The sequence below is a fragment of the Sinocyclocheilus rhinocerous genome, unplaced genomic scaffold (genome assembly GCF_001515625.1).
Source record: "Sinocyclocheilus rhinocerous isolate Xijiao unplaced genomic scaffold, SAMN03320098_v1.1 scaffold682, whole genome shotgun sequence".
NCBI lineage: Eukaryota > Metazoa > Chordata > Actinopteri > Cypriniformes > Cyprinidae > Sinocyclocheilus > Sinocyclocheilus rhinocerous.
This window is the reverse complement of record NW_015642528.1, coordinates 1,443,326-1,452,929: the sequence shown is the minus strand read 5'-3', so window position 1 is coordinate 1,452,929 and position 9,604 is coordinate 1,443,326. Positions and strand designations below refer to the sequence as shown.

Sequence of the window (9,604 nt, the reverse complement as noted above, 5' to 3'; positions counted from 1 at the left end):
ATAATAGGGATTTACTGTAAAGTAAAACGTTTAATTATTTTTGACTATTATTTTGACTAGAATTTGACTGTTTTAATAAATACACTTATTTTGATGTGTACATGTAACATATTTAACTGTATACTGTTATTATAGCCTACACTCTAAAAAATGTGGGGTTGTTTCAACCCAACTTTGGGTCAAATATGGACTAACCCAACTTTTGGGTTAAAAATGTAATTAAAAAATGTAACCCAACAGCTGGGTTAGTCCATATTTGACCCAAAGTTGGGTTGAAACAACCCCACATTTTTTAGAGTGTACATTTAATGTAATAGACTATTTTAAATGTAGCTACTAAATTGTAACGTTATAATTACAAATATATTTAAATAAATTTTTAATAGAAATTACATTAAAGTAGACTATTTCTAGTTTAAAAATCAATAATAATACATTTTATGAAATGACACATAAAGATGTACATAAGTCCTATATAAGTATGTGCAGACAAAAAAGCTCTCTTAAGTTCAACTATTTGAATTTAATAAGGCCTATAAATTTAAATTACAATACATTACAAATAACATGCAATTAAGTCTCCAAAAATATTACATGCGGTTTAAAGTATACTTGATAATAAGTATTTTTTAAGTAAGCTAAAATGTAGGCAACTTCACTTTCACAAGAGAATATGTTCAAAACAAACAAAAACATACCAGAATTTTATTTTTGTGTGTACAATGACTTTCATACGCTTGAGCATATTCGATACAATACATTCAAATAATTTTCCTAATTCCAATAATTCTATAAGGGATAAGCAGATAAGCAGTAATTCTGCCTAGAATTACTGACTTACAAAAGTGCATGTAGAGTGGAAGAAAATGATTAATCATAATTCATCAATAACTAGGTCCTCTATTTTTTTCTTCAGCACTTTATGTGGGGGGTTTCGAGTGAACACGGTGATGTGTTGCCTCCAGATGTGTAACCTGTCAGTTTATGGTTGCTTTTTGTCATTATGAGTCTCTGTGCATGTTCAGCTAGAAGATGATTCTGCAGACCGTTCCGTGTCTGTGCAGTCAAGCCACACTCCTCACACACATATAGTTTGTCCCTACGCTCTTTGTAGGCATATTGTTGAGTAACAGCATGGATCTTCCTCAGGTGAGATTCTAAGGAGCAGCGCTGAGTGAAAGCTTTAACACACAAAGTGCACTTATAGGGTCTCACACCTGTATATTGTAAGTTGAGAGGAAAGTTAGAGATGAAAATATACAAACTTGCATATTTAAGCATGTAAATGTACTTTTTTAATTTAAATGCAAACTTACCCGTATGAGTGCGTACATGCCTCTTCAAGTCAAAAGCATCATTAAATCCTTTTCCACAGTGCTCACAAGAGTACTTTTTTGTTTCACTATGGCACTTCACATGGCGTTTCAGCATACGTGCTGTAGTGAATGTCTTCTGGCACACCTGGCAGGACAACACTGATGCAGCGGGTGGTATATCTGCTAATTTGTTTGCATTATCTGGGATGACTGGAGATGGCATATTACCTGTAGTTATCTGAAAATGGGAGAAGAATGGAGAGAGATGTTCTTGACACACATACACACACAAAAAAAAAATCATTAAAATGTGTTTTAAACCAAAAGAACTGTCTCACCTTTATCTTTGAGTGTGAGTAAGGCAGTCTTTGGGTCCTCATGTGGCATTCTGGCTTGTGATCAGGATGACCCTGTGCAGCAGAAGATGGCAGCTGTGCAGACAACACATGTGATTGAACCTGTAGAAATGTGTTGTTTTTTTGTGCAGTTGTGAAGCAGGAGTACTCTGCAATGCTGCCCTCCGAGACTTCATGCACGTATGGTGGGAAAATGGACTCTATAGGGAGCAGCAAGAGCAAAGAGATTTTTATTAATAATAATAATAATAATATTTTATATAGCGCCTCTCTGCAAACTCAAGGTCGCTTTACAATAACAGAACAGATGACAGCAGACAGAAAAACAGAATACAGATAAACATGAAATCCATGGCATGAAACCGATCATACAGTCAGAGATCAGAGAAACAAGAAATTAAAAGATATGTTTTAAGGTGGGTTTTGAAATCTTGTAAGGAAGAAAGATCACGAATGTTTGGGAATGTGTTTTTAAGTCAGAGCAGAGAGAGCAACAAATTTTGACTGGTCACTGTGTTCAGGTACGCTTTTTTTAATTCCTCATTTAGTTCCATGAATTAAGTTCTGTTTTTTATTATTATTATTTAAAGTATGAAGTCTTTAAAATAATTTAATGCAAGTAATCAGTGCAACATCACAAGTTACCACAATATCAAGTAATTTATAAACATTTTAAAATAAAAAACTGTATAAAACAATTTTACTCAGAATACCTTACCATAACATTTTATATAACGAGAAAGTAGTTTTCTTAGTTTAGTCTTTGTCAAGTGATTTGTTTCCAACAACAACCATCGTCAATATAGGCCAATAATTAATTATGTAATAAAGTAATTATGCATTAAGTATTCAATTCTGTTAACTCCCCATGCACGCAGTGACACGCGAACACGATCGAGACACTCACCAGGTATGTAAACGTCCCCTCGCGCGGAATCCGGAATCTCACTCCAGCTTCTTTTTTCAGCAGCGATGTTCACTTTTTTGACCAGGAATGCGCGAGGCATTTTCGAAAACGCTAGCGAATGATTTATCTTCGTTTAAGTTCCTAGATATGTTTTAAGCGGATCCTCTCGCAACCTACAATTCTACAGTTATCCACAATTCAACTATCGCTTTCCTTATAACAAGGAAGCCGCCAGGTGAGGTTGCGCATGCGCAGAAATATAACGGCGCAGTGCAGTTAGGCCTACAGGTAAAACCGGTTCTCAAAGTAATGTTAATGTAACCTTAATGAGAAAGGTAAACGGTTTTAAATATTAACATGTTCGTGTTAGTTTAACACAGTGTAATGTAATGTTAGTCCATTTAGCCTAGGCTATATTATTTTTTGAAGCATGTCTTCAGGTTTTCTGTAGGGTGTGGGTCTGCTCCTTTGTTTATGTAGCCTATGTTGTCTGTCTGTCTGTATGGAGGTGGGTGTGTGTTGTTTGGGTGTATTGCTGTAACAGTAGGCCATCAGCAGGGGGGCAGGCGTGTCCTGTCGCATAAATTAGTCTACTAAAGTTTTAAGACACCGTTAGTTATTAAAATATGGATATATATGGAATATGGAAAGAGGACCAAGGAACTGGTGCGTTCCATGTTGCTACATTTAGACAATACAGTTTACTTTGTAACCATACTGTAATGCGTTTAGTTCACATCAAACCTTTGTATGCAAATTAGTTTGCAGCATGTTAATGTTTTAAAAATCTGATAAGAGTGAACAGCCCTCCCACAAACACACACACACACACACACACACACACACACAATGAAAACACAAACACACCTCTTATCTCTATCTGTTTTTAAAGTACACTGAAAATGAATACAGTGATCATACACAATGTGTCTGTGCTCTTTGTTGATGCTACATCAGTGGATAAAAGGGAATATAGGTAGCCTACTTTTAGACAAGGTTTATTTTAATACATAGCAGGAAAGCAGTTTTGCATGAGACCGGGTCACTCTTTTTACTCTAGTGAATATGTAGGTTTAAGCCACTTTCAGTACAGGCATACCTTCATGTACAAATTAAATAAAAATAAAAATAGCGAAGCATGTCACAGCCTGGCATTAAACAGCCCATTAAGCTTTTCGGCAAAATGTAGGCTAATCATTAAAACAATTTTGAAACATTTAACACTTAGATAAGTAACAGCTAGGCTATTATATGGGGGAAAACATTGTCTTGGCCAACAGTTTGTAAGAAATAAATTGCATACACATATTATTATATAAACATATAAGCTAATTAAAAATAGGCCTGTTGTATAAACTTTTGAAAAATTTTAAAGCTTGCCCAGATATTTACAATTCTCAATATTGTATTAATAAATAATAATAAACAATTTTTAAAAAGTTTTGGAAAACATAAGTGTTGTTTGTCTGTAGAATATATGGAAGTGGAAGATCTCTTTTAGAAAAACGGATAAACGTGAACTGGACCTATTGGACAAATGAGGCTTCCGTAGTTTGAAAGAGCACAAACATGGCGTCGACCTGGTGCCGTTCAAATAGCTCAGCATGTTAGATACAATTATTGTGTCAAAATATACAGATATGTGTCATGTTTGAAATGTCAGTATTTCAGAGAATTACTGAAAAGTATTCGTTTTGTTAAACCATGGGTATTCAGTGCTTATTGTTCGGTCTAAGGTCCTGTCGAACATTTATTTCAGCTTATCGACTGACAGGTATTCAGTCTTCGAGAGCGCTCGTGTCTACAGCGACCCAGTCCGTTAAAGTCAATTATATCACAAGCATCTTGAAGCCACTACGTTGCTTGCGCGTTAATTCAGTCAGGAATGCCTATACCTTTACGTCTACTGCCGTCGCAAAGGACGTGATTCTCTTCGAACACGACCGGACGCGTTTCTTCAGACTTTTAGCCATATTTTGTGGCGGCCAGTTTATCTTCTGGGCATATCTGGCTCACTTTGCTTTCACAAGTCTTCGAGACACAAGAAAAAATAGTGGTGAACCTCAAAAGGTCAGAACTGAGTTAGGAGGGCTTTTCAGTTTTGATATGAACCTTGGTTCAAATGCCTGGAGGTATGGATTCACTCTTGGGTGCCTAATTATTGGTAAGCCTTAACTCTGCTTTTTGACAATATTGCATTTTTATGTATTTCAGCTCTCTAAATATTATTTTTCTGTTGTAGGCGGAGGAATCGTTGGCCTGGCAGTATTGTTCAGCCGTCGTTCTGTGAGTCGTGTAATTCTTCATAAGGGAGGTGGAAAAGTCACAGTATCTACACAGTCACCGCTGGGACCTCTCAGAGCTCACCATCTAACTGTGCCTTTGACTCAAGTGACCTGTCATGCACACAGACAGGAATCACCTTCATTTATCCCTCTTAAAATCAAAGGGTACAAGTTCTACTTCCTCTTGGACAAAGAAGGGACACTAAACAACCCTAAACTATTTGACATTACTGTTGGGGCCTACAGACCCTTATAATATGTCATACATACCCTTGTGAGTTTGCAGTCCTCTGTTGATGTATCATACATGTGCTGTTCGTTTTGGTTTATGTTGCCTTGTGGTGGTGGGGGGGGGCACTGAATTTAAAAGAGGAATAAACCGTGAAACTTTTCTGTTCATAATAAAACTTTTTACCTGGGATTTGTGCTGACAAGCTCATTCTGCCATCTGAATTATGACACATGCTTAGTCATACGGGTCTGACTAAGATAAAATTATAGTTCTGTCTTTGCATTTTTTCAGCAGCATTGATGTCTGACTCAGTTAAGTAAGGAGTAATTGACGATGGGCCATTGAAGTATTAGAAGGTAATGCACACCCGAGGTGGTAATGCAGCCACGACATGAAGTGGAATGACCGTTACACCTCAGGTGTGTTATTTTCTAATAATTCGATAGAACTGGGTAGAGTCAATTATTCCGCTTATACTAAAGTTACCACACCTCAAGACGTTGTTCAGATGTTGTATTTCAAGCGTTTTGTCCTTAAAACGTTCTTGTTTGCTCTTGTTTAGTATAATTGAAATTATACTACGGGGCTGTTAAATACTTGAAACTAATTGGATGACAAACGCTCTAATGTGTGAACACTGTTGAGAGACACACTCTCTAATAATGACTAGCTCTGAAATGACATTTTGGAATTAGCAATAGAGGCGTAGAATGAGATGCATAAGAAATGAGTCCTACAAATTCTGCTTCGTCTATCTATCTATCTATCTATCTTACACTCTTAAAAATAAAGGTGCTTCACCATGCCATAGAATAACCTTTTTTGTCTAAATGGTTCCATAAAGAACCTTTAACACCTTTAACCTTTCCTTTTCACAAAAGGGTCAATATCACTGTAGGGTGACTTTTGGCGTCCTACTCATTTGCCATGATAACTTAGCATAAACATGACTAAAATGGTGTGTTATATTAGGCTAAGGTTTTATAGGCTATTCATAACAAAAGCATTACTTGGCTATTTAGATACATTTTCTAGATTTTTTTTTAGTTTTGTGTAAGAGGGTCCGTGTTATTTTGCTATGTCATGCACTGTTCATTAAATTTGAATGATAGTAGAATATTGTCAAATCATAAAATTTAAAAAAATGTGTTCTCTTAATATTTTGTTAAATAAGAGATTACTCAATTTGAGTCTATTGATCATTTGGTAATAAAAACGATATTTTTATTTAATAAAAAAGAGTTTGTCCATGTTGCTTGAATGGTTTGTCCACCCTGTCGTATTGGGGAATCCGCCCTTTTAAGAAAAGGCCATCCACTTTAGTGACATCAGGACAACAGATTTTTTTTGTCTCTTCAGTGGTGGGAATTTTAATGGCTGAGGTAAGTTGGTGACTTTTCAACTGACAAATTTTCTTTTTTCTTCTTTGCCAAAGCTTAACATGTCCACCCTGTCAGCATAAAATATGCCAGAAGTGATTAGAATACAGTATTTTCAAAATATGTAAGTTTAAATATACCAAATTGTCTTCAACAACCAGACTAAATATTTAGCAAGTCACAGTACCGTGATAAAAGCATTAGCAATTAATCGCAACATGAAAATTTGATACCGGCATATACCTAGTGGACATACACATGACAGGGTGGACATAGCATTCATTTGTAGTTAATATTGCTAAAAACTAAACTAAACACATATCAATGGGATTGAGGTTGTAATTTTATTATTTATATTATTTTTTTCGAAGTTGAATAAATGTTTCATTGTCATATTTTGTCATGCTTTGTGTGTTCTGCATTATGTGTCCACCCCATTATGTGCTGGTCAACCCTGTCATCTTGATATTTTACAATAATATTTTAAATAATAATTGAATCATATCTATATAATCCAGTGTGTTCAATAGGTGTGGGAATAGTACTTGAGTGTCTACTATTTATGACATGACATAAAGCGAATGGGAGATTAAAACCAACATTTTTGAGTATTGTGAGTGTTGAAAGTCACTCTAGTGATATTGACCCAAAAGGTTCTTTGTGGCGAAAGAAGGTTCTTCAGATTATAAAAAGGTAAGAAAGAGATGGTTCTTTAAAGAACCTTTAATTGAATGGTTCTTTGTGGAACCAAAAATTTCTTCTATGGCATTGCTGTGAAGAACCTTTTAAGCACCTTTATTTTTAAGAGTGTAGTTTCAAGACATTTTTAGGGTTACTCTATTGACCAACAAAATGTGCCTAAAAATGTGTGATATTGTAAAAATAGATGACCCTGACACACAGATACAGTGATCTAAAAACAATTGATTTGGTTGATAAAAGTTATATAGATAGGCAGACAAACGATAAACATTTTAAAATAAACTTACTAAAGTTATTTTTTTTTTCCATTAATCATTGAATATGTATGCCTGATGCACAAAAACTGAAATAATTGTTATTAAAAAGAGATTTTTTTTTCAAGTCTTTTTTCCTCATTTTAATGTATTCTTGAATTCAGTACAGACCAGCCCGCCATGAAACATTGGCATGTATCTGTTCTCTACCCAGTGCAGTGATTCACGGATGTTCTACCAGTTCCGCAACGGTTCGCTTATTCATACATTTCAAACCTACACGTCACTTGGCAAAAGATGTCTGTAAGTGAAATTCAACATGTGAAGGGTGTGAGCTATGGAAGCTTCTGTAGCTCTCAAACAACAAGGACTAAATTTAGGATATTTACTTCGTTTCCTAGCGAATATCATTTCAGTGACAATTATTTGGCGCTGTTGGCAAGAAGGTCTTCATAACTGAAAGACATTAGAAACACATTAGTGGCCACAGAGGAGAAAAGGCGGTAGATTGGAAAAGATAGATGCTCCAGAGATGGGGAGGAGAGAGAGAGTGGGTGTGAGGAGGCGCTGAAACACTTTAAGAAAACTTGTAGCACGTGTTTTGATTTATTTTTTCATCATTCGCTCTGATGGATTTATCCTAGTTTTGGCTACCGAATTTGTGCCTTTGTGGGCCTGTTTTGCAATTAACAACACGGGAGATGGGTTTAAGCGAACAGAAATAATATGAACTCAAAGAATACGGATCGGGTTTGATCATAATGAATCATAATGAAGGAAGAGAATCGTATTATCGTATGCATGATTCCCAAATTTCTCCAGCATGGATGGACCCGGAGAACTCAGCGGCTCATCACGTGCGTCCGGTACGTATTTGTTTATTTATTTATTTATTAATATTTTAAGATATTTAGTGTCATATATTCTTAAAATCAACCAAATCTAGAAGAAATACAATAGAACAGGAAATAATTGTTAGCTATTTTGAATATGAAAATACTTATAATTGAGCCTAAATGTGTATAATTATAACCATTGTTACATTTTTTATTCTATTATTTTTTGTTATTTAATTTTTGCAGAATCTTACTGAGGGCACTACATCCAGCCCAAATCTTGATGTAATTACATCTAGTCCAGATCTTCAGTGGCTTCTGCAGTCCTCTCTACTTTCCCAGTCAGAGACCAACTTGGGAACATTTTCCTCATTCACACCCACCACCATGCCCAACTGCCCCTGTTTGTCGCAGTGCTCCAGTCCTGACCCGTCCTGTAATGGAGCAGTGGGGGACAGTTCAGTAGGACATGCTAACAAACATGTAAGTTATTGGAATTTCTGATATTTTCAGAGTTTAGAATGCAGAAAATAGTGAAAGTAAACTTGAGGGGTTCCGGTGATTCTTTCATTTATGGTAAACGAGTGAAATGACTCACACCTGAATCACAATGGGGCATGTGGAGTGAGTCAGCGCTGTAGTATTTGAGCGGGAATCTTAAAGCGCAGGCTCAGAAGGATGGATCATGTTGTCATTGGTGCCAGTGGATGAGTAACAGGAACAGCATATTTGGAATTGGGTAGAACTGCTGTGTGTAGGTTTTCTTGATATCAGCCATAAGATGGCAGCACCATCACTCTTTTAGACTGAAGCTTGGTTGTTAAATAAAATGTGGAATTGCTTTGCTAAAACCCTCTCGGCATTTATAGATGTCCTCTGAGGAACTTGACAGGATAAGGATCCGCAGGGAAAGGAACAGAATAGCAGCTGCCAGGTGTCGGGACCGTCGTCGGATGCTTATAGACACGTTACAGAATGTGAGATTAGTACTTATTTGTGTTATAGACCATGTTTAGCCATTAGCCGTATGTCCTGAGCTTGTGCTTTCTCTTTCAGGAGACGGATCATTTGGAACATGTGAAGACTCAACTGGAGGAAGAGATCGCTGCACTTGAAAGGGAGAGAGAGAGGCTGGAGTTGGTTTTTGAGGCACATATGCCCATCTGCAAGTTAAATGACCTAAACCCAGAATAATTACTGATGCTGGTCATGTTTAGTGCTGAGTCTGCTGGTTCAGATCAGCTGTGGATTATATAACATAATAAGCGTATATTTGTTAAAGAAAGCGAAATGTTAAAATCTATTTCAGTGATACCTTGAGAATTATTATCTTGCAT

At 36.2% G+C, this 9,604-nt stretch overlaps 3 protein-coding genes across 3 annotated transcripts; 2 read left to right on the top strand and 1 right to left on the bottom strand.

Moving 5' to 3' along the window:
* Positions 1–726: 726 nt before the first annotated feature.
* On the bottom strand, positions 727–2,802 carry ovol1b (ovo-like zinc finger 1b). The gene is made up of 4 exons (XM_016573058.1): positions 2,580–2,802; positions 1,655–1,872; positions 1,317–1,554; positions 727–1,217 (listed from the first exon to the last, which is right to left on the bottom strand). The coding sequence occupies exons 1-4, from the start codon at positions 2,677–2,679 to the stop codon at positions 913–915; spliced, it is 861 nt and encodes a 286-aa protein (XP_016428544.1). The 5' UTR covers positions 2,680–2,802; the 3' UTR covers positions 727–912.
* Positions 2,803–4,106: 1,304 nt separating this feature from the next.
* On the top strand, positions 4,107–5,581 carry tmem223 (transmembrane protein 223). The gene is made up of 2 exons (XM_016573057.1): positions 4,107–4,743; positions 4,822–5,581. Exons 1-2 carry the CDS (start codon positions 4,284–4,286, stop codon positions 5,118–5,120), a joined length of 759 nt encoding a protein of 252 aa, XP_016428543.1. The 5' UTR covers positions 4,107–4,283; the 3' UTR covers positions 5,121–5,581.
* Positions 5,488–9,549, top strand: LOC107756069 (proto-oncogene c-Fos-like). The gene is made up of 5 exons (XM_016573040.1): positions 5,488–5,515; positions 8,170–8,297; positions 8,514–8,750; positions 9,137–9,244; positions 9,324–9,549. Exons 1-5 carry the CDS (start codon positions 5,488–5,490, stop codon positions 9,459–9,461), a joined length of 639 nt encoding a protein of 212 aa, XP_016428526.1. The 3' UTR covers positions 9,462–9,549.
* Positions 9,550–9,604: the final 55 nt, after the last annotated feature.

Bases quoted from the DNA above. Each gene is read 5' to 3' on its own strand.
- LOC107756069 (XM_016573040.1), top strand. From the start codon at position 5,488: ATGAAGTGGAATGACCGTTACACCTCAG. The intron at 8,298-8,513 runs GTACGTATTTGT...TAATTTTTGCAG, and splicing joins CGGCTCATCACGTGCGTCCG to AATCTTACTGAGGGCACTAC. The intron at 9,245-9,323 runs GTGAGATTAGTA...TTTCTCTTTCAG, and splicing joins TTATAGACACGTTACAGAAT to GAGACGGATCATTTGGAACA.
- ovol1b (XM_016573058.1), bottom strand. From the start codon at position 2,679: ATGCCTCGCGCATTCCTGGTCAAAAAAGTGAACATCGCTGCTGAAAAA. The intron at 1,873-2,579 runs GTGAGTGTCTCG...TGCTCCCTATAG, and splicing joins AGGGGACGTTTACATACCTG to AGTCCATTTTCCCACCATAC. The intron at 1,555-1,654 runs GTGAGACAGTTC...TCCCATTTTCAG, and splicing joins ACTCACACTCAAAGATAAAG to ATAACTACAGGTAATATGCC.
- tmem223 (XM_016573057.1), top strand. From the start codon at position 4,284: ATGGGTATTCAGTGCTTATTGTTCGGTCTAAGGTCCTGTCGAACATTT. The intron at 4,744-4,821 runs GTAAGCCTTAAC...TTTCTGTTGTAG, and splicing joins TCTTGGGTGCCTAATTATTG to GCGGAGGAATCGTTGGCCTG.